This window comes from Vipera ursinii, assembly GCF_947247035.1.
Source record: "Vipera ursinii genome assembly, chromosome: 2".
NCBI classification, from domain to species: domain Eukaryota; kingdom Metazoa; phylum Chordata; class Lepidosauria; order Squamata; family Viperidae; genus Vipera; species Vipera ursinii.
Window position 1 is genome coordinate 63860376 of NC_139513.1, and position 27256 is coordinate 63887631.

The 27256-nt window shown below is 34.8% G+C and overlaps 1 protein-coding gene across 8 annotated transcripts in view; it reads right to left on the reverse strand.

Annotated features, from left to right (window-relative positions):
* Positions 1-6327: 6327 nt before the first annotated feature.
* Positions 6328-27256, reverse strand: part of ATP2B2 (ATPase plasma membrane Ca2+ transporting 2) — a gene marked incomplete at both ends in the record, with an annotated part of 146364 nt that continues 125435 nt past the window's right edge. For 7 of the 8 annotated variants that reach the window (XM_083353874.1, XM_083353881.1, XM_083353880.1 and 4 more), the window contains 4 exons: positions 6328-6639; positions 21564-21746; positions 22923-23030; positions 23877-24088. In XM_083353874.1, the coding sequence (XP_083210000.1) occupies positions 6328-6639; positions 21564-21746; positions 22923-23030; positions 23877-24088 (815 nt within the window). Of the gene's footprint in view, positions 6640-15311; positions 15399-21563; positions 21747-22922; positions 23031-23876; positions 24089-27256 lie in introns of all 8 variants that reach the window. The other variant, XM_083353877.1, reaches the window with a different exon arrangement.

Below are 27256 nucleotides of genomic sequence, written 5' to 3' on the forward strand. Positions count from 1 at the left end.
TCAAGTTAAAAATTATAGACCGATTTCGCTTTTAAATACAGATTATAAGATATTTGCTAAGGTTTTGGCTAATAGACTGATGAGGGTTCTGCAACAGGTGATTCATGGGGATCAAACGGGGTTTATTAGTGGTAGGCAAATGAAAAATAATGTTAGACATATAGTTGATGTGTTAGAGTATTTGGAAAGGCACAACCAGATCTCTGCAGCGCTAATCTTTTTAGATGCTGAAAAGGCTTTTGATCAATTGAATTGGCAATTTCTGTTGAGAATGTTAGATAAAATGGATTTTGGGGAAAATTTCTTACAGCCGATTAGGGCATTATATCAAAAGCAAACTGCCCGAATCATAGTTAACAATAGTCTGACGGCAGTATGTAATATTGAGAAGGGCACAAGGCAAGGATGTCCGTTATCGCCCTTGTTATTTGTATTAACTTTAGAGATATTATTGAACAAGATTCGGAATTCGGAAAAAATTAAGGGGATACAAGTTGGAGACCAGGACTATAGATTGAGAGCATTTGCAGATGATCTGGTTGTTACAGTGACCCAGCCAGAGAACTCTGTTGTGGACCTGATAGAGATAATAACACAATATGGGAAGGTTTCTGGATTTAAAGTAAACATACAGAAAACTAAAATTTTGGCTAGAAACATGACAGTTTCACAGAAGGCCTTCTTGGAAGGATTAACTGGATTTGAGATTGTTAAAAGGGTTAAATATTTGGGGGTAATTTTGTCGCCCTCGAATACAAAGCTATACAAAAATAATTATGAAAAATTGTGGGGGAAAATTCAAAAAGAATTGGAGAGTTGGCAAAAATTGCAATTGACTTTGTTGGGACGGATTGCAGCAGTGAAAATGAATGTCCTGCCCAAATTTTTATTTTTATTCCAAATGATACCGATTCTTAAGAAAGACTCTAATTTGGAGGAATGGCAGCGTGGTATCAATAAATTTGTGTGGGCAGGGAAAAAGCCACGAGTTAAACTTAAGATTATGCAGGATATTCGTGAGAGAGGTGGCCTTAAATTGCCTAATTTTAAATTATATTATGAAGCTGCTGCATTAGTAGGAATAAGTGATTGGATCAATTTGACGCAATCGAGGTTATTAAATCTTGAGGGCCATGATTTGTTGTTTGGCTGGCATGCATATTTGTTGTATGATAAGAAGGTAGGTACTGTGTTTAGGACGCATATTTTAAGACAGGCATTGCTGAGAGTTTGGAAGAAGTATAGACATAAGCTAAGTTGTAAGATACCATTGTGGGCAATTCCAAAACACGCAATAGAAAATATACATGCTGGTTTCAAACACGATGAGACTACCTATAAGGAAATTTTAAGTTTGGAAAGGAATGTTTGGTGCTTGAAATCATATAGCTTCTTGCGAGAAGAGAAGGTTGTTCAAACATGGTTTCAATATACTCAGTTACGGGCCAGGTGGAAAGAAGACCAGAAAATTGGATTTGCAACGATTGATGAAAATCTGATAAAGCAAATTAGAAATCAGGGACCTGCACACATTAAACGGATATATCTTGCATTGATAGAGATTGATTCAGAAACAGAGCTTGTTAAGGACTGTATGATAAAATGGGCCCAAAATATCCAGGAAGTTATTACAATGGACATGTGGGAGAAGATTTGGGTGAGGAATGTGAAATTTACTCAAGCTCAAAATTTAAGAGAGAATTTTTATAAGATGTTTTATAGATGGCATCTAGATCCTAAAAAGCTTGCAAGTATGTACCCGAATTATCAGCCTAAGTGTTGGAGGTGCGGGGCTGAAGATGCAACATATTTTCACATATGGTGGACATGTAAAAAGGTTAAGGCCTTTTGGATTAAAATTTGGTGGAATATACAGAAGATCTTTAAAAGGAGGATAAAGTTTTGTCCGCAATTTTTTTTGTTGGGAATAATTGTTGATGCTACAGTGGTGGACTCCAAGTTGATGCTGAATTTAGTCACGGCAGCAAGACTTTTGATAGGACAATATTGGAAGAAAGAGGAGCTGCCGACTATAGAAGAATGGACTTTAAAGGTTTCCGACCTGGCAGAGATGGCGAAGATATCGGCTTATTTGAAAGATTACTCGCAAGAACGTTATATTTTGGAATGGAGAAAGTGGATTGAGTTTATCCAGAATAAGTATAGGGTTAAGAAGTTTTATTTAGCATTCGAATAAGTCTTCTTTCGAGTTTTTTCTTTTCTTTTCCTATTTTTTTTTTATATATATTTAATAATGTTAAGTTTTGTTTGTTCTTATATAAGTTAGAGAGTGATGGATTTTAGAATTTATGGTTGTTAGTATATGGTTGCTTATGATTGCTTTTATATATATATACCTTGTATTTAGCTCTGGGAAGTCCGGGGGGGGGAGGGGGGTGGGGGGGAGGGAGGGGAGGGAAGAGGGAGGGGGGAAGGGGGGAGGGAAGGGGGGAGGGAAGAGGTAGGGGGGAGGTAGGGAGGGGAGGGTGGAGGGGGATGGGGGTTTTTAATGGAAAATTGTATTGTAAAACTTTTCAATAAAAAAAAAAAAAAAAAAAAAACAAATGCTTTAAGGAAAACTTTCTGATTTTCAGTCAAATGCCTCATTTTTTTTATGAAGAGCTTAATTCCATCAGCAGACTGTGTCTGACAAAGAATTCTTTCTGTGGTAATGCCAAAACACTTATAATAGTTTGGAATAAAATAGATTAAATATATTAAATATATTCAAAAATGTGATATCACAATGGAAAATGGAAATAAAATGTTATTTTCAGACATTTATTGTTCATGCTGCCCTTTGAATTTATTGATTTTTTATGAAGAGCTTAATTGCATTAGCAGACTGTGTCTGACAAAGAATTCTTTCTGTGGTAATGCCAAAACACTTATAATAGTTTGGAATAAAATAGATTAAATAATTATATTAAATATATTAAAAAATGTGACATCACAATGGAAACTGGAAATAAAAAAATGTTATTTTCAGACATTTATTGTTCATGCTGCCCTTTGAATTTATTTATTTTCAATTTCCACTTGACCCCAGCCAGGAGATATTTATTCAACAAAAAGCAGCAAGAAAAACATATTATTATTTTAAACTATAAAATAATTTATATCAAATATTTTACTTTTGGGTTGTTGGGTCATAATGTATAGTTTTCTCTTTAAAACTACAAACATTCCAGCATCACACTGTAGAATAACAATAAAAAGCACAAATCTTTTGCATAGTATTAAATGAACAGAGACAGTGAGCTCTTTATTTACAATTATTGTCTAGATTTAAAAAATTCATAAAAACAGATGAATAAACGTATAGAAATAATAAACCCTAGTGGGATGGATTGCCAAATGTACTGCTGTATTTTTTTCCAGATATCTCATGCTTTCAGGTACAATAGAGAGCAAGCATTTTATATATTGCAGTGAATTTCAACATATGGATCATCTTAGTTTTTCATATCATCCTCCTGTCACAAATAGAAAAGTACATGATGCACATCTGGTAATCAAAAAGGTTCTTTGAACTCATCCATTTCTGTTGTTTTCTTGAAAAAAGGCTCTTTCATGTGTACATAAGCACAAACAGTTTTTTGTTGTTCTTGAGAGAATCCTATGCCTCACATTTATATATATTCTATTTCTTTTTCTTTCTTTTAAAACCAGGTATGTACAGAATTGAATGCTGGTTTCTTTTGAACAGTTTTTCAAGTCAGCAAATGGTACTTTCTAGTTATTTAGGGAGCAATATTACAATACACACACACACACACACACACACACACAAAGAGTGAAATCTAAAAAAAATACAAGGGGAAAAAGCCAATCTTAAAATAAAAGGTAAATCATTAAGATGTTGAAAACAGAATGTATTCAAATAGCAATAATTCTGTAGTTACTTGAGTTCAAATCGACATGCTTTTCCCTGTATATAGACTTTATATTCTCAAGTGTGGTATTCCGTGCATAATACAGAATCTCAGTATTACACAAAAGTTAGTCACTGTTATTTACAATCCAAGGTTAAACCTTGACAAACTTTCAGTCTGATTGTAAGAATAAAGTGATCAGCTGGTCTTTCCTGCCAGCTGTGAGAGTTAAGAAATGGAGAAGAGGGTTGCACAAACCTAGAAACATTTGCTGTTCTGTCAGACATTTGGATCAAAACAAAGAGTGTATTGTCAAAATACTTTAAAACCATATTAGAAAAGTCCAGAAGCTGGCAATTCAAGTTGATTAGAACTTTCCTGGATGAATAGTCATGAGCATGCCTTGGATTATTATTCATTTCAAGCTGACATTTGGCCAGGAACCTTATCTTGACAGAAGTGTTTCTGGCTTGCAATGGTTCTTCTGATTACAGAGTTGATCGTTTCGTCAAACAACTTCAAAACAGCAGGTAATATCACTACTAGTAAGTTGATAAGCTAAATAAAACGGTCTTTTGCCCACTCTTCTAGTATTGTTGTGTTAATCAAAATGTCTCCCGGACTATACAGTTTTATGGAAAAGATCATAGGCCGAAAAGTTTTCAAGCAAACCTTGTACTAAATAGAAAAGTCGGTTATGAAAAAATTGTGACCCACAAAGAGCTTTGCATTCAAATAGTTGACATAACAATTATAGAAGTGTCTATATTTTCAGGGCTGTTACCATCTTGAGGGAAAAAAAACCAACCACATAGCAGATGTGATTAAGGGCTTTCCCTGTAGAAAGCACAATATGATATCAAAGTTGGTTAATTTATACTATCTTATATACGTTTGTGACTATGGGAAGACAAACTGTTTTTAAAATAATCACACAAAGCACTTTAGTATACATTTCATAAAGTTTCATTCAGAACTACATAGTGCAGAAAATTATATATTTTCTCTTTTTTATATATCAAAGCAACAAACCCTAGTGGTTCTCATCCAAAATGCCAACAGCCCATACTTTGCAAGAAATGAATGTCTACATTTTTAATAAAACAGAATCAGTACACAGTATTCCAATATTAGTCTGATCTTCATACAAAGCTAAATATAACTTATTTTTGAATGGATATTCAGAAACTCCAGTGAACTTTATTATGATGTCTTTTTTAAAAAAAATATTTTTAAGAAGCCGTCGCAATACATTTAAATAAGGAAATGGCCTCATTATTGAGTATTGCATCAAGATGAAATGAAACAATTCATTAAAAGAGAGAGAGAGAGCAAAAAACCTGATTATTTAAATTTCTTTTAAAACAAAGGAAGCCTTTCTGTTCAAAACCCTCTTTTTGGGATTACAGCGTTACATCCAGTTTGTAATATTTTGGCTTCTTTGTTATTTGCTAGCAGTATTTACATAACCCCCATCCCACCTCCCACCCATCCCCAAACCCCCACCAATCCTGTCAGGCAAAAATCAGATCACAGCAAATTGTAAATGATCTCGGCAGGTAGTGCTGTCTACAAATGTTAAGGAAATTATCTACAGTTCTGTAAACAAATTACATTCTTTATTTTTAGGACATAAATAAGTTAAAATAGAATGATTTGAGCAGAAAAAAGGCAACATGCCAACAAAGAAATGTGTGCATGTGTGTGTGTGTGTATATATATATATATATATATTTCACACACACATACATATACATACATACTTGTGCACACACATGCACATATAGTATATATGAATATATGTATATGTGTGTAAGCTTAGATATGGATACATATATACATATACATATACATATACATATACATATATATATATATATATATATATATATATATATATATATATATATATATATATATTTATAATATATTATTTATATATATAGTTATAATATATTATTTATATATTTATATATATATTTTCATAAATGTTCATTTTAGGTTCCTCTGGCCAACTGGTGCAAATCTACTGTGCAAGTTAAGCTTTGCAATTTCAAAAAATAATATTTAAATTAATCTATACAACTGAGTCCATGCCACACAAGCATTTAAAAAATTCACAAACTGGTGAATTGGATAAATAGCTCCAAATAAGTCTTCTCCTTTTCCTGTTCAAGGAATTAAAAAGGAGGTGGGGTTGAAGTAGGGAATACATTCATGCAGGATAGCGTTTGTACTGTTTTTGTTTGTTTCTGCAGGAGACAAAAGGGGGAATATGTCAATCAACCATTCATTCTTCCAAAAATCACTGTGACTAATGATGCATTTATTTATCTGTTTCTTCAAAGTGATCAGGAATTCAAACAGCTTCTCAGCCAGCATTGTTTATACTTATTTGTCTCTGTTATATATTATTATTATTTATATTGATATTTTTGCAGTGACTTTTCAGCTAAAGTGATGTTTCCAGGCTATGAATTGGGCTTCCTGGACTAGAAGAGGTAGCTGATTTGCTTGTGTCAGTTGTAAGGTTTATCCCACTGTCAATAGCACTATTGTTCTTGTTCAGCGAAGATGGGGGACTCGGCTTTTGCTTGAGGACAGAGTCTTCTTCTAGTTCTGTGTCATCAATGAGAGGAATGTGGGGTTGGAAATCTTCTATCCTAAATTCAGGATGAGTCATAAAGTTGTGAATGGAGGTTCTAGATTCCGGTTTTTCCAAACCTTCATAGAGAGAGCTACGGAATGCCTTCACGACGCGGATCTGGGAGAAGGAAAAAGACGAGAGATGTCAGTGGCAACGGCTTTTTGAAAGCACCACAGAGTGATGTTAATTCTTGGGGGAAGGGATATTGGGTGAAAAAAATGTGATGTATGGTTAGGGCACACAGGCAGCTGTAGTTCACAGTCTCTGGATTCTAAAGGCATAAACAAGAGACTCAGCTTTGTACATTTTGAGCATCTGTATGAACTGCAATGTTAAGACCATATGAGTTTAAAGCCATCAGACCTCTTCCCAGAGCTGATGGGAAGCGCTGGTTAAAGAAAGTGAAATCCACTCATGTGGTACATTCCTAGTAAAAGACAAGCCATGTTAATTCCAAAGCAAATGTAGTACCATGCACCTTTCTCATTTTGCAGTGAGTAAATAGGAAAGCCTTGGTGTGTGTGTTTTTTTTTAAAAAAAAACACAGACAGTATTCCTTTGTACAGAAAAGTATAAGACAAAATAAACTGCATATCTCAAACAAGAAAGCACAAAACACAGACACAGTTGGATGAAAAAGTATGAGAGACAAACACAGGAGCCAAATGTAAGAATCCCCCAAAATAATGACCATCTTTTTTTCCAAATAAAATAAAATAAAGGAAAATAAACGAAGCAGCCAGGAGCACAACAAAAAAGAAGTCAAGCAGACAAAATATTGGGGCAAAAAAACATGCTAGGAAAAAGTCTGTTATCACGTAAGCACAGCTAACTGACACACAACAACTACACTTGAAAGCCTGGATAATGTGAACATGAAATTGTTGATCAACTTTTGTTTATTTTTCATGCATATGTGAGGTAAACACTCGAGTATAAACCCAATGTTCTAGCCATTTTTTTAAAAAAATCCTACTAATAAGTAATTTATTATATATTGTGATTATGAGGTTTCATATACTGGAATTATAAAACATCAGATTACTTCATCTGTAATTCATGTAACCCATGTAAATATGACTCATAAAGGTGAGCTAGTAAAGGTACTTTTTTATGTCAGTTCTGTAGCTCTCAAACTATGACCATTCAATGTTTCAGTTTATTTTTCCTGCTTTTCTCTTACTAAATTATAAGATGAGAAAAGTGAGCAGTAGGTTTTATTAAATAGAACTGTGGCATTACGGTGGATCAATTTACTAGGTCTGCAGATATCTGAAGTGGGAACTGATCCATCTGTTGCAGGGCAGAAAAATTCTCCTTGAAAAAAGAGAGTATTTTAAATGTCTCCTGTTCAGTGCTACCAAGGAGAAAAGTGGCGTTTCTTCAAGGTAAAAAAAATTACCAAAGGAAAAAACAGAATGGTAAAATATGTGCACTGTTGAGAAATGTATCATGATTATAAATGAATTCTGTGACTTCTGGGCATTTTGCTTAGTCCTTAACTATAGGGTGAATGAAACAATCCTGCTCGTGCCCTAAGCAGGGTCACTTCAGCCACTCTACAGGGTGCAGGATTAAAAACTGGTGAGGAGAATGCAACTACCCTTAAAGATAAAAAAAATCCTGCCTCTCCTAGTGGCATCAGAGTGTCTAGAAACTCTATTGTGGTTGATTCCTCACTTCAAATGTTGGAAACCCCTACTTTAAAATTCAGCCATCTATTAGGAAAAACATCTCTCAGAAAAACTGAAATCAACATCACTAACTTCTAAATTTAGTTCTAATTGCATCTAGAACTTGAATAGTCAATGAATGTTTGGACTCAACTACTATTGCAAAGCCAAAATGAAAAAAGAAACTTTTTTCCTTACACAAGTTTCCAATTCCTCAAAGTTCTTTTTTTGAACTCTTCAAAGTTAATTGCTACAGACACACAATAGGCCCAAGCACATTTCCAGTTTCTCGTTGTCCTTTCAATCTTGCATATATCTGCCAACTAGTTAAAACATTTTTCCTGTTGGTCAACTACATCTGCCATTGAAAGTGAAGGTAGTACTTCACTTAATTTATGTACTGGGGCACTCTTCTCAGAAATGATCCCTAAGGACCTTTCTTATTCAACCATTTATGGTAAGAGAAACATAATGGGAATTTAACTACTTCTTGTTCTGGCCAACTAACTCTGAAACAGAAAATGCCCAGAAAACTCATCTTGAAGAGAAAGAAAAACATGCTGAGAAAGGAAATATCCCTGTCCACTTATCAGTTTTTATCCCAGTGTTACATTTATATAGAATTGTAGTTAACATATTGGAAGAATTATAATTAATTCTATTTAAATTCTATTTTTTTTTTAAAAAAATCCTGGTTTCTTTGCACACATAATTTCAAAATTCATGTAACTCATCATAGACAAACTCTGTTTCAAAGAATGTGGTCTTGAGTCAGAACAACATTTAGCATTACTTTATATATATTAGATATAAGATCTCTTCACAAACTATTTGTATTTTTAAGATACTATTAATGTGCACTCAGAAATCTTTTGCTTGGAGGTTTATTACTCTATATGCATTGGGAACAATGATTAAGAAAGAGGATATCCAAGATAATCCAGTAAATGCTTAAATGGCCAACTAAGTCCAAATGTAACCCGTCCAGTGGACCACATCACTAGCCTGTAAAATGACACTGTTTGTAACTGATCACACAAATTTTCATTATGTACAACTCCAGAAATATTATTCTTCTCTTATTATTACCTTCATTTAATTAGACAGGGGCTATATATTTTCTGATTTCCCCCCCTCAGAATTCAAATAGTACAAGGCATAGCAATGAAATAATGACATTGGTAAATATGGGCTGAGAGTTAAAAGTTCAAGATTTAGGAAATTTAGTTTGCTTCATTTTTAACGCAATCATGTCTCAAATTCAAAGAGAGAGAGAGAGAGAGAGAGAGAAAGCAAAACTTTATTTATCACTCTGCCTCCATTGCTGTAACAGTGACCTAATCTCAGGAATCTGTTTGGAAGCTACCATGGCTCTGGGCTGCATTTGGCCCATGGGAGCCCATCAGTGTTTCTTCTTTTTTAGGAAAATGTTTTGGATTATTCCTCCTGAAGAAGCAGAGTCAAAAATAAAGTTTTCTCCCAATAAAGTTAGGAGAAATCAACCAAAGATGATTCATATATAGATGCAGAGAACCTTGGCAAGCTCTCTTTCACATTTGGCCCGAAATGAACATAGTGAAAAGACCCACATAAAATATCAAGGAGTTTTCCAGCCTCTTCTTAAAAAACTTGCAGTGTTGGAGCATTCACAGCTTCTGGAACCAGTGGAACAACCTGCCTCCAGAAGTGGTGAATGCTCCTACACTGGAAGTTTTTAAGAAGAGACTGGACAGCCATTTGTCTGAAATGGTACAGGGTTTCCTGCCTGAGCAGGGGGTTGGACTAGATGACCTCCAAGGTCCCTTCCAACTACTTCTTCTTCTTCTTCTTCTTCTTCTTCTTCTTCTTCTTCTTCTTCTTCTTCTTATTATTATTATTATTATTATTATTATTATTATTATTATTATTATTATTTCTACATCATTTGTAGTTGGTGGAATAAGCTTTCTTGTTGGTGTTTAAACTGTAAGCAATTGGATACAGATATTTTTATTTTTATTCTAGAAATAATGTGCCATGGCCAAATTAGTCTGACTTTCAATGTAGAAGATACTAAGAGGCATCAGCATGCATCTAGCCTATTTTAAAGTAGTGTGCATATATTGTTGTCTTGTTTCCAAACTAGTTTGTGAATCTATAGAATGAGGCACACTTTTAGCAATTCTGCATATACGCAATCTAGGAAACTCATAGAATACCATCTCCAGAGATTTTTGTATTGGCTAAACTTTAAATTAGGATCTATAGACTAATTAAATCCCTGTTCAGAGATTTTGTGATGGTAAATGCAGGAGATTAGGTTATTTCATGGCATTTTTAAAACTTTGTAGGCCTGCTCTCTATGCACATATATTGTATGGAAACACACCAGAAAAATATATATAATAAAGATGGCAATTATGTAATGGAGACAGTTAATGAAAAGGAAATGATAAACAGCAAGAAACATGGCTCAATTTTCTTACAGGAATGGAGACAACAGAAAAATGTTTTTAACAAAGGACTGGGGTAAGGGTGGGGATCACACTTCAGGACATTCTGACATGGCTTCTAGTTTCCACTTCCTTCTTCTCTGCTGCTGCAATGAAAAGTGTTTCAGATCTGCTGAAAGTAAGACTTCAATAGTTCGGTTTGGCAAACAAAGGATAAACACTAACGCATTTTTAAATACTGAGGATTTTTACATCCATCTGAAGAAAAATAAACATTCTGACCAAATACAAAAATATCCCTCCTCACAATTCAATATTGATAACCCATTTGTACTAGAGTGGTAAAATATGGGCTTATACTCGATTGTTTACCTGGCTTTATCTAAGCCAAGTACCAGAATTGGGTTCACATTCATTATCAGGCTCAAGGTTAAAGACTCACAACCTCTTTTTATTGCACTCTCTCCTGCTGAACCCTTTTGTCCAGGGGTCTCTAGCCCTCTAGAAAAACAAACACATTAAATATTCAGAAAGCAGAGTGTACTGCAAAAGCAAATATTTCATTTCTACTGAAAACCCTATACCACCAAGAAGAGCTGATCAGGCAAATGTGAAGTCAGTTTTGCAAAGAGAATAGTTGCTTTACTTAGTTGAAGTTGCAATTATGCAAAGGTAACACTGAAATTCAATTAATTAACTATGATTTACCTTTCTTTTGGAATAAATTCAGCATATTAAAAATACTGAGGGCCATTTCTATCTTGCTACCAGCCCGAACACTTTGGGCATATCCTGATAAAAAACTCAATCAGCACCATCACAAAGATAGTTATTGAAATTTTTGTCACATGGTAGAGCCCAAGAGATCTTATTCTAGTGCCTGACAAGGAAGCATTGTTATCCATTCCACGTGCAAAAACCAAGTGGACTAGCTGCAAAAATGTCAATACCAGCAAAAAACATCTTTTAAGGTATACATTATTTTAGAGGGAACAACATGGGCTATTTGAGACTTGCACTTGTTGTTCATGAGAAAGGAATCCAGGCTGACACACAGAGTTTTGTCTTCAGGAGAACACAGCAGACTGCACACTGCTTTTTGCCGCATCTGCCAAGTAAAGTAGATGCCACTCAGCAGGGTGGCAGGGCAGGTCCTGGATTGGGGTGGCACTCTCTTAAGTCAATCCACTAAAACACATAAGCAGTCTCTGTGATGAAGGTGGGCTTGTTCAAGAAAATGACATTGTTCTGCAATCTTCCCTATTTTAAATATTTTGTTATATTTTAAAAGAAGAGAAAAAATATGCCAAAGGTAACTATTAGGGTTGTGTATGCTTTGACAAAGGGACGCGGTGGCTCAGTGGGTTAGGACGCTGAGCCTGTCGATCAGAAGGTCGGCAGTTTGGCGGGTCAAATCCCGAGTGCCGCGTAGCAGAGTGAGCACCTGTTACTCGTCCTGGCTTCTGCCAACCTAGCAGTTCGAAAGCACGTAAAAATGCAAGTAGAAAAATAGGGACCACTCCGGTGGGAAGGTAACAGCGTTCCGTGCGCCTTTGGCGTCTAGTCATGCCGGCCACATGACCACGGAGACGTTCTCGGACAAGCGCCGGCTCTTCGGCTTTGAAACAGAGATGAGCACCGGCCCCTAGAGTCGGAAACGACTAGCACGCATGTGTGGGGGAACTTTTACCTTTTATGCTTTGAAAAGAGCTGAGGGGTCCTTGGTGCTCTCTGAGCTTGCTTGTTTTATTGCAGGAGTTTCATTACCCAAACTAGGTTACATCATCAGTGCTAGTTTGAAAAGAACTTTCAGAGTTTTTTAGACCTCCTGTGAGCCTCTGGGTAATCACAGCAGTCTTCTGCTACCAATTAAAGCAACTATATCCTTTCTCGGGTTTGTGTGCAAGTCTGAAAAAAAGAGGTTGCTGCATTAAGAATCATATGTATGAGCCAAATCCTTGAGCAGAAACCTGAAAAAAATGACTATTTTAATTATTAGAAGAGACTTACTATGCCCACAGTCATAGATTTGGAGTATAAAACATGGATAGTTCACATACTTATCCAGGTTTTCTTTATATGTGCTAGAAAATGGACATCCAATCATGAAAAAAAATCTATTTGGCGAGGCTTTGGATAAAACACTTTAGTTTGTAGACTTTATTTTTTAAAAAAACTGCATTCTAATTAGGTAGCAGTCAGAGTAGCAGCGTATCTGAATCCTAGCAAAACCAAAATTCAGATTCATGTAATTTTTCAGTCCGTGAACTCTCATATCAGAATAGGCCTTTGCATAATTGACAACTTAATTAAAATACTTCATATCTTTTTTTTAAAAAAAGGTACTATAATATAAACAATTCTTTATGAAGTGATACTTTTCAATACAACGTTGAAAATTAACAGCACAAGTACATTTGTTTTAAATGTTAGAATAGAGTGATAAATGAAATTAAATGAAAGATGCAAGATATGTAAGATATCTGAAGGATGCTCTGAGCCGCTAGGTAGAGTTAGTCTCCAGTGCCAATGCAGCAAGTGTGTCAAAAACGGTGGCATTAATGTGCGAAGACAGAACATGCAGTTTTCTGTTTCCCCCCTCTTTTTAAAAAAATTAAAATGACCCCTGGAATATGTTACCAGCTAGCTGCATACAAATAACATTTCTATTTTCTTTAACAATGTGTACTGCAGCTTAAAATTGTTTAGACTTTTTTTTTATGATGCAGAGAATGAACTTCAACATTCACTCCAGCGGATTACTGTTTGTGTGACCCGACTTTTCTATTCTATTATTGCCCTTTAAAGTCTCTCCATCTGCAGACCAGCAGAAGGTGAAAAATTTCCTTCAACACCTTCTTGTTAGGAAAAACTGGTCATCTGCAGGAAAGGTTCATTTGATCCCAGCCAAAGCATCTATGGAGTCATGTTTAATATAAGCCAACCACAGTTTTCATCTATCGCTGTGTACTGGTGATCATGCTAATATTATGAAACAATATCCAAAAGTAAAGACTTTGCAGCCTATTTTAATCAATTGTTTTAAATGTTTTACTACCCTCAAACAGAAAACTCTAGATGTATTTTATTTAAGGCTATCATCGGTTTAAAATATTACAGAAGTTAAAAATATATCTAAATTATTACTTAAAGTGGGGTCCTATACCCATGCATACACAGAATAAGTCCCCTGAACTTTACAGGACTTACTGCTCAGTAAACATGCATCACACTGCCTAGTCCCTGGAATACTGCTCTGTGGGTAGTCCTCATTTTACAACCATTTGTTTAGTGATCATTCCAAGTTACAATGGCACTATAAAAAAGTAACTTATTACTGGTTTTCACACTTACAACCTTTGCAGCATCCCATTGGCCACATGATCAAACTTTGGATTTAGGGGGGGAACTGACAGATATTTATGACAGTTACCATGTTCCAGGATCATGTGATCACCCTTTGTGAGCTTATCACAAAGTCAATGAGGAAGCCAGATTCACTAACATTTTACTAACTTAACAAATGCAGTGATTCACATGACAGCGGTGGCAAGAAAAGTTGTAAAATGGGGCAAAACTCACTTAACAACTGTCTTGCTTAGCAACAGGTATTTTGGGCTCAATCATGGTTATAAATTGAGTATTGAGATCTTCAAAGCAAAGCATCATGCATAATGGAGTAGATTAAAAAAAGTTAAGCTGCTAAAACTGAAAATAAGGTTCTTTATTCCCTGCATGTGTACCAATTTGGTAAAATGGAAAGATGTGAAAAATCAGAATCTTTCTTTCCTTTGTTGTGTACACCTTGGGGAAGTCCGGTCTCATGCAAGAATTTTGAAAAAGATACTTAAAAAAGACTTACACAGGACCAAGACTTCTCATATGTCAGTTCCATCTCCAGATCATGTGACCAAAGGGGCATGACTTAGCTGAAGGCTCTGTCAGGTGATATTTGCACTAAGTCTAAGTGGACATAGCAAAGGCAACAAAGGAAAAGAGAGTCCTTTGTGTGCATATTGCTTCCACTTTGCCCAAGTTGTAGTAAGTAGATCAAAATTTACTTTTTACTGGTAAAGGAGTTATGGGGAACTCTTTACATATTTAGCTATTTGTAAATGACTAGGCAATCTAATTAGGCTTGGATATAATTACTAAGCTTCAAAGTAGAATTAAATAATTTTGGTTAATTAAAAAAATATGAACTTTTAATAGCTTAGATGTAGGTTCCTACTATTTTACTGATATAAAAAAAGTCAAGCTCAATGTAACAATTTGAAGCATGAAGCATGAAGCATTTCCTGGAGAAATGTAAAAGAAATTTGTGTAGTCAAAGAAGAAATATGAACATGCGAAGAACAGACCTATTCATTATAGGAGAAAATTGGTACTTATTCCATGGAAAGTAGTTATAGATAAGAATAATTTATCAGTGGAAATGAAGACCTGTAGGAAGTAGTGTACCACAATGCCATTGTGGTGTGAAAACTATACCACTCATGTTAAAATGGAAGAGATAAGAAAGGGCACAGTGGCTCAGTTGTGTGACTGCTAGACAAATGAGCATCTCTGTATGCAGATGCAGTAAGAATACACACTCACGCCCAACCGCCGCAGCAGGTGTGCTGGTAGGAGAGGAAAGAGCATTGGATAACGAAACGTGGCTAGGGCTAGAAATATTGGTTACATCCTGGTTCTGGCTTGTGACGGAGGATTGTCTCCTGAGAGCTCCCTGAAAGGAAGTGCCACTCTTGAAAGTATTGACTACTTCGATCTGTAATGGAGGAAAGAATGAGACAAGTTGCTTGAGGAATGGACATAACTTTGCAACTGACAGGAGCTGTATTCTCTAATAATATTCAGCTGCTTCCCCCAAAATCATTTCAGTCTTCAGAGTCAAAAATAATGAAAACGTCTTTTAAGATTTAAGAGTACACAGTTTCTATGCAAAAGAGAATCGTGCAATATCACCACTGCTAGGTCGATTTATAATAGCAGATTTGTGATTTAAAAATAAATGTGTGGTGGGCACATTTTTCCTGCTGTCCTTGGACTTTGCTGCTCTGTCACATAATGCTATAAATTCAAGCCATTCAGGCACACTGCATCTGCAGACATTAATTATCTTTATATCTATCAGGAGATCAATTTTATTCAGTAGGAGGAAAAAATATTAAAACACTTCCAATTTCATATAATAAATTATATACTTTGGGGTAGTGAATGTAATACTATGAATGTCTGTCCCCAAATAGGTTTTTTTTTTATTTTTCAATTCACAGCTTATTGTTTATAGGATTGCATAATAGTATGTAAACTAGAACAATCTTTCAAATGTAATTCTCTTGTGATATTGGATCTCAGTATCTATAATCTCTGGCCAACAGAGCTGCATATGCTGGTCACTGGTCACTGAAAACCAACAAAACTGGAAGGCACCAGACCAGGGAAGAATATAATAATACATCTGTTGATATATTTATACCATAATCACTTTCTTGCAGTGAGTAGATTAATTTCTTTAAGATAAAACTTTTGCAAACATAACTTCCCATAGATTTTAACTGCAAGAAAAATAAAACCTGGAATTATTTGGATTAAAAAATTAAAAAAAGATTCCTATTTCCAATTTCTTAGGTCAGATGCACACATCTTGGTGTTCATAAGAAAATAGTATCTACTCTAGATAAATAAGATAATTCAAAAAATTAATTTGCTATTTGTATTTTTCATCTGTAGCAGCTGCTTCCATAAAATCCCAAGGTAAAATCAGCTACAAATTTTGCATTGCCTATGAATTATCATCTGGTTTTGGATCTCTCTTTCTTTTAAACACCAATTGTGCAATAAAAGGCATAATATTACTCTTCCTTTCTATAGAGTTATAAGATTATAATTATAAATAATTATTATTATTTTTAAATTACAATGAATAAAGTCATGGATAGCATTTGTAACAAATGAAACAACTATCTGTGAAAGGCAATTAGAGATTCAAGAACTGCAGGTAATACAACTTTTTTTTTTGCACCTCTCAAAGATAGCTAAAAATCAGAGACATTTATGACCATGTTTAGACAGGAAATATACAAGAACTGCAATGTAAGTATTAAAATAGGGTGACATCATTTTTAAAAAGCCCTCTACCAAATCCAGAATCAAAACAAATCAACCAGATAAAAAATCAAAATAATTCATTCCATCTACTTTTCATCTATTTTCTCTCCCAACATTATATATATTGTCCATGCCAGCATTATATAAAGATTAAGACAAAAGGGCAAACAATAATAAAGGTAAAATTGAAATATAGACAAAATAAATCTGCAGATAACTTGATTTTTTCACATTGAATTTTTAATGGGAAGGAGAACAAATTGGCCAAGGGAGAAAGATTGGGCAATTCTTTTAAATTTCATATTGGATATATAGTCTTGCAAATATGCCTTTGTGCCACAAATACCCAATATGAGAGTCGTTTAATCACTTCTGCTCTCTTGCACCATAGTTCTCATCAGTGGTGTCCACAGCAAAATAACAATTCATATGTGATGATATAGTCATGTAAATGCTACAATTATGTCTTGCATTCATAAGAAGAGGAATTTTCATGATTACATCATCACATACTTGTCATCATTTGCTACCCTGGATATCCATGATTTCGTTAAAGATAGATGTACCCTCCCTTTCTCCAAGCATTTACTAGGATGTCAGGGAATCTTCTTTTGAATCTCAGAGAAAGAAATGCTTAAACTGCCATTCAGTCTAGGAATCCAGCAAATATTCTCTAACGCTTGAATGGGAGCAAACCTGGTTCTGTTGCAGATTGCTTCTGACATGAGCAATCTCTAGTATGAATTAAGTTAATCAGAAACATTGAGTCATTCTCCAAAATATTGACCTTCCTGCAAAATAGTGTTGTATGAACACGGGGTTATATTTTGTAGTAGTGATTTTCAGATAGACTTAATCAATTTAACAATCCAGCAACTCTAACTTTTGAAATGAAAATATGTTATTAGCACTTTTGAAGTTTTAAAGAGAATACAACAGATTTTTTTCATTACAGTAAAAAACTTTGTATATACAATAAGTAATATAGCATCTAAAATGACTTAAAAGACCTATTCCATTATGGTTTATATTCTCAATATCTACACTGAGTATTTTTATCCTGATAATAGTTCTTTGTGCTTCATAACCAGATGTTAACACTATGGTTTCTTCAAAAACTTAAGGGTCTGCAGTCATGAAGAGAACATCTGAAAACTCAGCTATAGGAATGGAACTAAACGTGCAATATTTTAGATATTATAAACATGAACTACATTAATCATGATAATCTTGTACAATGTTTTGTGCTTGATTAATGACTCAGCTTCAGATTACAATAGAAAAGCTAATTTACACAAAGCGAAATGAGTTTGGCTCAAAAGGACTTGCATCCTTAATATTAAGAAATGCTTACTTACCTATATAAATAAATATTCTTAAATTAGAAATAAATATATTTTCTGGATTAAACTATTCTACTCCAGGATCATGATACACTCTCCAATAGAGGCATTTTTTTAGAATCTGTGTTAAGAAACTGCTATGAATGGAACATGGTGAAACTGCAAATAATTTACAGAATCACAGAGCTGGAAGGGACCTTAGAGGTCTTCTAGTCCAACCCCCTGCTCAAGCAGAAAACCCTATACCATGTTGGACAAATGGCTGTTCAATCTCTTCTTGAAAACCTACAGATTGATATTTTGTTTATGGCTAAACTAACTGCCTTATAGTCTGCAAACTATTTACCAGTTGGCTCTCCTCTCTCAAATCTGAGGAAATATCCTTGAAAACCCCATAAAAATGGGATTTCCTGAAACTGTGTCCACTTCACAGCTATCAGAACATATTGGCTACAGCACAATTTTATCAATCATCCATAACTTTATTCAAATCAATGTAAGACAGAAATCTCTATTTACACATATCATATTATAAAACAATTCAATGTCACTTTTAAGCAAGAGAATGATCCTCAACTTCCTCTGAACAGACAAGCCCAACTCAGATCTGGGAACAGCTTTATGGCAAGAACAAACATTCTTGAGGGTACACAAGAACAAAATAAAATAAAAAGGAAGAAGGAGACCTCAAACAAGGAATAACATTAAAGGAGGATATGGCTGAAGGATCTGATCTTCCTTATTCTACTTGGAGGACCCTGAATACGTAGGTTAAGAGTTGAGGTGCCTAAGTGTAAAAGCAATATGCTCAAGCGGAAGCTTTTAGCAGTTAACAACACGCTGTATGAAAGTGGAGAGACACACAGCCCAGACCATCTGTGGGCATGTCAGCTACTACTAGAAACATGTATTGATAGCATGTATTGATAATGACTTGGCAAATCCAAGAAGGTAACTTCATTCTGACAGTTTAAAATTTGATCTAGACATGGAAGAAGAAAAGAAGTCACTTTCAACTGGGCAAATTAAGGCAGATCAAAGAACAACCCACCTACTATATTAACCCACAGGATTTGCACTTATTCTGTGTTGTCATATTCCATCACTGTGTTTCTAGGTATGCTTATGAGAAATAGAAATTGAGTTGCTATTTTCTTGGAAATATAGTAACTTAATTTCTATGTTTTAAAAATCTATACAGATCCTACAGGTAAAAAGGATAGGTGGAGAAGGGGAATTGCTTTTTGATACAACAAAGTCCATTCTGTTATGTTTTTTGTAAATTCTAAGGAAGAGATGGAATAAAACTGAGATTGAGATTAGAGATTTATCTCTGTCAAGCTCATGTCTTCCTACAGTATGAAGAGCAGCAAAGGAATACATATCCAATTATTTTACCTTCCCTCTCTTCAAAATATGTCTATCAAGAATGTGGAGAGATGCTCTATCTTCTTCATGTTTCCAGAGGCCATGAAGCTTTGGATGATGACAATAAATCTCTACTCATAGGACACCAAGATTTCCTAATCACCTCTTGTTAACTCATAACTGTAAACCTAATATATATTTTTTGTTCAGTGTGTACACCAAAAGTATTTTTAAAACATTCTTCATTGATTGCAAATTAACACAAAAGTAGAAGGGTACAAAGTAGTAAGGGGTTATTGTAAGATACATTGCTAAAATTCCTACCATTATGTATCTACATCTAAGTAAAAAGAGAAGTATCTTGGTTAGCAAGAAAGCATAATTATTGTTTATTTTGGTTTAAACAGTTAAGTAGAGAAGAATTTTCCATGGATCATGAAGATAAAAACATACAAAAGAACTAATGTCTATTTTTAAATCTACGAGAGGAACTAAGTGGAGAGTTGGTTCTTTGTTGTTCACACTCACCACAACCAGAAAGACATCCTGATAGAAATCTCAACAGACAACAGTCCTCCTGCAGCCACCAAGAAGAAAATAATCCACATTTAGAGGAAACTCAAGGTAGATAATAGCTTCTCTCCCAGGGAATACATTTTGGAAAAAAACCTTTCCTAAAAATTGCTAGTAAATTATTAACTTAATTTAAGTTAGCAGCTTTTTACTGAATTACTAAGTAATGTAGATTTATCTTCCTATGTGTTACTCTCCATCTAATACTAACTTTCCTGTTTTTAATTTCTGATTTCCATAGACAGCAACAAACTGAGTGCACTGGGCTGATGTGTATTTTATTTTCTACCAAATATATTTCTTCTTTAAAAAGAAAGTCTCTCGCAGTATAAAATGAGGCTGCACTTACTGTAACACAGATTAACATGGTCTGCAGAAAGAAATCATGTTTTGACCTTACAAACTTTCATTCCTTCATGGCATTTTAAAAGTATGCCTTTTCAAAAATGTCTGGTTTTAGTGCTATCTATACTTTCTCTCCAATGACTAAAAACCCTGTACAGAAACAGAGGAATCAAGGATTTGAATATATATTGAGATGTGATAATGCAGTTTACTAAAAAGTTTGTTATAATTTTTAATCCACACATTTCTGTTTATTTTTACCCATTTACAGATAATGCTGATGCAGTGTTTTTCCCTTATGTTTTGTGAAACAATTATATAACAAATCAATGGAACACAAAACCTTAAGCTAACAGAAAGGCAGCATCATAAAAAAAAACCAATGTTTTCTTAGCCTATGTAGTTTAGCTTTCAATGACCATATGTAATAAAAATGTAAACCATTTAAAAATGATTGAAGACATCTTTTTGAGAGTCTAAAAATATAGGTCACAATCAAAAAATGGAGAATGTGTTATTTGAAAAAATGAAAATAGATTGGAGGAACACACTGTTTAGAACTGTAATATAATAGTCTGACTTTATGCAAGCCTTAATTACACAGTAATATACATATGTATAGAGGGACGCAGTGGCTCAGTGGGTTAGGATGCTGAGCATGTCGATCAGAAGGTTGGCAGTTTGGCGGGTCGAATCCCGAGTGCCGTGTAACAGAGTGAGCGCCTGTTACTTGTCCCAGCTTCTGCCAACCTAGCAGTTCGAAAGCATGTAAAAATGCAAGTAGAAAAATAGGGACCACTGTGGTGGGAAGGTAACAGCATTCCGTGCGCCTTTGGTGTCTAGTCATGCCGGCCACATGACCATGGAAGATGTCCTCGGACAAACACTGGTTCTTCGGCTTTGAAACAGAGATGAGCACCGGCCCCTAGAGTCGGAAACGACTAGCACGCATGAGAGGGGGAACCATTACCTTTACTTTTACCTATACATATGTATATACACCTGTTACAATAAAAGCAAAACGAGTAAACAACTTGTTGGCCTGTACTGAACGAATATTCTGAGGATGATGGAATTAAAGTTCAATATACCCGGAGGATTGGGAAAGGTTGATTTAAGGCTACACTTTGCATTTGCATTATTATTATTGTTATTGTCATTGTTCTCCTGGAGAATATTTATGTCCAACATACCTGAGTTTGGATTCTATTAAGCCCTCTGAACCAGAGGATTTGCCCGCGGCGAAGTTCCCTCTCTGCATGATCAATCTCTTCTACATCTTCACTCATCTCCTCTTCAGGCACTTCTTCTTTTAATGTAAGCCCCCCTGCTTCCTTTAGAAATTTTAACCTACTGGTTGGGATGCTTGCAATGACCTAAAATAAACATTATAATTATGCCAAGAGACAAAGTTTGCAGGGAGAATATGAAAATTTACAGCATAGAAAAAGTACAAATGATACCTTAGGGGAAAAAATGATACACAGGGACTGATCAGACAAATGAAAGCTTTAAAGCAGACTTTCCCATCTTAATGCTCTTCGATAAATTAGGAATAGAGGACAATGAATCAGGGTAAGGCTATATTTAGATTAAAAGACTGAGAACCAATAATCCCTTTGGGATAAATGCTTGCAGATGCCCAGTGAAAAAAGTCAGTGGCCATCATTACCAGCTTCCACAAAGGTACAGGGGGACTGTTGTTCTCTCTCTTTTTTAAAAAAGAAATGCTAAATTAAAGATGAAATCAGGGTCAATGCCAAACAGAGTTGGGTGAGACGTACCCATTGGTACTCATTCTACCCACCTTTCATACCCTCCCTTGTAGACACGGAAGGGTAAAAAGTAAAAGTGAAAGAAAGAGACATGGAATTCTAAGAAAAGCCATTTTGTTGATCACATGGTTGACTTGGAGAATTACCATCTAGGAATCCTTCATTTACTGAATGAACAATGTGTATCAGTTTAATCTACGAATCCCATCCATGATCTAAGCAATACTTCAAATTTAGTCTCAATAGAAGGATGTGAAAGCATAAATATAGCACTGCTTTAAAGTAGTTGTGCCTTTCCTGGTGTTGTACACAATGCTACAGTTGTGTTCCTGCATTCTCTAAAGCACTAGTTTTGGAAACTAAAATACCTAATTCAGCTCTTCTTGCTGGTCCCAAGATTACATCAGATTCTTGTAGCCAGATCTCCCCAAAGTCTCACTAGAGTCTTTACAGAAAGACATGGCAGAATGTTGAACCTCATGCTAATGCAAATAGAACATATTTCCTTGAAGTATTAAAACAGTCACATGTGGCAGGCCAGCAAAAATCTTGTCTCCTGTGCAGATGTGCTAACAACTAGGGATGAATTTCAAAATAGAAATATGAGCCTTGCAACTCCTTCAGTCATTAACAGAGAAGTGCTTTTCAACATATGTTAGACAACTTATTTGGAATGCATTGCACAGCCTTGCTTACTGCTGTAAAATTACCCAGAATATATATATAATATAAATATATAATTGATTTTCTAATGAATACAAAGAAAATGGTCCTTACCTGCCCCCATACAAGTTCACCTAAACCAATAAATACACACCACATCCATTGGTCAAGTTCCAAAGGAGAACAACTGAAAGGTTTTCCACCAAACTGTACAATTACTATCTACAGAAGGAAAGAATGAAATGAAATATGTATTAACTACCAGAGTCCCAAATCCTATTCTTGTTTTTTCTTCCAAAAAATAACATTCCTATTTTTATTTTCTGCTTCCTTAAAGAAAATAATACCAGCATGCTTTTGGACCAATAAAAAAGAATTATTGATAAGCTACAGCCTTTACCTGCATACAGAATTACTCTGTCTGAAACAGATTCTCAAAATCAACAAGACACCAAGGACAATGAAGGAGACAGACCCTACAACAAACCCAGATGTCTAATTTGCCCCCAATCTACAACAGCACCAACACAAATCCCAATGAATACACACATGATTTGAGATGGCTTCACATATTCTTCCTCTAATGTAATATATTTATATTTGCTGTCATGTTGTATGCCACCCAGTCACATAATTTGAATTGGGTGGCCTTATATATCTGTATAATAAATAAATGAAGTAAATCAATCAATCAACATAACTCTGCTTCCACTATGAAAAGAAGACAAACAGCAGGAATGCTGCAGGAATGCTCAAATGTATATAAAGAACTTTAATAATGACCAAATTAGCAATTAATTTATAGATCTTTAGATATTTTTTTTAAAAAAGACTATAATATAGGATGAAAGCAGGGGCTTTTTTTCTCATAGAATGCTCAGAATGGAATTCTGGCACCTTTTTTGGATGGAACCTTGTAGGGTAGGCAAGGCGGGTTGTATGACATGTGTGAGGTCTGGCACCTTTTTCTTTTACAAAAAAAGCACTGGATGAAAGTATAAAAGGAGAAAGACTGTACAGTGAAGCGTGCAAACAATACTGGCTCTCTTAGCATTGTCAGATGATTACCTGTACAGCAAATGTACCCAATACAATAGTGCAAAATATAGGGTTTCTAAAGATGCCATCAAAAACATTCCTTTCACCATGGATTTTGCGTGCATTGATTTCATTAAATAGCTGCATCATGACAAAAGTATTGAAGATGATGGTGTAGTGCTCAGAAGGTGGAGAGTGGAGTGGTGCATTTCTGCCACTATCGATCTTGAACATTTTTTCCCCTGGTCAAAGCAGAAAATAAACAGAATTTAAAAACATCATTTGAAGTTTCAATTCAGAATATAATTTGTTCCCAGCTCATCACAATGTTTTATTAGGTCATCTAAATCACCATTGCCCCAAAATTATGAAACAAACTATCTGTTCTCCAAGTATGTCATAGTCCACAATTTCCAAGGTGGAAGTTTTTAAAATACAATTTGTCCCAAACAAACAGGACTATTTATCTCTAATTACAGTATCCAGTCTAATCACTGAGAACCAAATGTTTGCTTAGGAATTTCAGCAGTGCAACTGAAGTTCCTTTTGGGGAAGTTTGGATTAGAATAAAAACAGGAATGGCACCAGGGCCTCCTAGATGTCTTCTATTCCCACTTCTACCCTTAACTCCCCCAAAGCAAAATAACAAACAACCCCCCACAAGTCTAGAAGAATCTTCTAGAAAAATCTAGAAGATTCTGCCCCTTCCAGTTATATTATTATATAATGGAAGCTCCTGCTGCCCTCTGGAAAAAAAGTAGCTCCCTATCACTGATGGGTTACCTGTTCTTCCTTTACACCTAATGGAAAATTTTCAGTGTATTATGTAACTACAGGCTTTATCCACTCATGAAACATAACACCATTTAATAATATTGAAACTGAATGAAAGTAAATTTGCATAATGCTAAAAATTAACTGGCACCACACTATTTTTATGTAGTTAATCAGTGGGTATGTTTTATTGTATCAAAAATGATATTTTCAAATTTAAGAGTCTTTCTAATTATGAAAGTGATTATGCCGTAAACCTGGATTTAATGTACCTGGATTTAACAGACATAAGATGCAATGCATGTATTTCTATATATGCATTAAATCTCACTTACCATTTTAAGCAAGTGTAAAATAATTAGAATTTACCATTTTAGGCATTTGGAAAACCACATTCAGATTTAAATTCTGTGCCTGGGCCACAATTTCCTTTCTCCCAATCCCCTACCTCATTTGTTTGTTAAAGCAAGGTTTTACTGTATTTGAATCTGGTGAATTGATAAAATCAGGATGCTAAAAAATATCATTGACAAAAGTTCCCCTAAAGAAAGTTGAGACATATGGATAGTGTTGTAAATCATATAACAATGTATTTTGTAATAAGATCAATAATACTACATAGATTTTAATTAACTAGAAGACAAATCCATCTAGAATTGTCACTGAAAATTCTATTATAACTTTTTGTTATTCCTTCCAAAAGCAATTTAGAATTGAAGTAGAATAATTACATTCAGATCACAGTACTGAGATAGAAAAAATGAAGTATAAATACATTTCTCTTCTGCATGTTTATTAAGTTTCAACAGAAACTCATTTAGAATTGATAGAAAAGGGTTTTATCAGGGTTGAACTGTGGAGTCCTTGGTACTCTCTGAGCTTGGTGGTTTTCTTGCAGATGTTTCTTTAGCAAACTAGATAACATTAACAGTGCTAAAAGGAAGTGGGGTTTGCTCAATCATTTAGAAATGATAAAGCGAGAAGTACCAGAAATGTCATTCTGCTCAATAAATCAGTAGAAATCCATTTTAAAAAGAAAGAATTTGGAAGCCTAGTCCAATAAGAAGACAGGGCAAAAAAGAAAGAAATTAAATTGATAAGGAGAAAGAAGAGAAGAGAAGCCTCAAAATATTTTAAATGAATCAAAACGTTCAACTAGTTAAATGCATTACTAGATGAAAGGACTATTAAACAGTGAAACTGCCAAGACACAAAATAAGCATTGTGTAAAATGGTGGGCAGATGTCTATAGCATATCTGAATACATGGAAAAGATTTGACTCCGCAATTTGATAATAGGTACTACCAGTTGTTGTTTTTTAATTAGGTCTTTCACTGAACAGCTAGTTCTTGACTTACAACAGTTTGTTTAGTGACCATTCAAAGTTACAATAGAGCTGAAAAATATGACTTATAATGGTTTTCACACATCCCCATGGTCACATGATCAAAATTTGGCAACTGGTACATATTTATGACAGTGGCAGTGTTCCAGGGTCATGTGATCATCTTTGGCGACCTTCTGACAGGCAAAGTCAATGGGGAAGCCAAATTCACTTAACAACTGTGTTACTAACTTAACTTGCAATGATTCACTTAAAAACTGTGGCAAGAAAAGTGGTAAAAAGTGGTAAAACTCATCAAATCACAGAGATGCTCAATGAAATGAAAAGAAGGACTGTGATGGCTTTAACTTCTTCAACTTCCAACATGGTTAACATAGCTGCTGAGAAGAAGAAAAAAAATCTGTTTTAGGCTTTTCTAATTGTTTTTAAAAAAATAAATAAATAAGAGGCTCATTTTTTTCTCATTTGTATTATCATTTTGCAATGGTTGGGTAAAGAACTATGAGTGTAAATGAAATGTATAGTTGTCTTTGGTATAGAAGGTTCCAAACCACACGCCCTGATTGTTTTTATAATTTTGTTTGCAACTGAGGTGATAACATTGCACTTGGATGAATCAACAGAAACATATATGTCAAATTTTCAAGACACAGACCAGGTCTGTCAGTAAATGAGGTGGGGCGGGTAGAAGGAAATTATGATCCTCCATTTTAAATACATAAAGATAAGGCAGAAACATAAAGCATTAAATTCACTAGAATTCTAGGCCTTGTTTCATCATCCCATAACATGAAAGATTAGAAGATCAGGTATTAAGACTTAAGATAATTGTCAGGTTCTTTCTTAAAACGCAAGAAGAAACTGTTTCAGCTGACCTGTGATTTGATCACAAGGATGACATGGAACTGAGGTCAGACTTGTTCATCACTGAAATATATCCTCCCCTGCCATGGCAACCAAGATTATGTTTCTTTTCTTTTTCCTGTCATTGCCACTGAGCTGCCCTTTGCAGTAAAGGTTAGGATTAGAGCTTTGAGAGAGCCCAAGGCCTATCTGCTCTGCCTAGCTTTCTAAAGCCAACTCTTCTCTGCATGTATTTTTAGCTGCTACTGTCCTATATTTTCTTGACTCTTCAGCTTTTTATATTTTTTGGCACAAAAGGAAAACAAAAACAAATCTTACACATGTTACTGTGTAATATATAGATATGATCAGATTTAGCTTGGGTCCAGAATGTTTCCAAAAAGAAAATAATAATTCAATTTGTACAGTACAGTCAACATTTTGAAC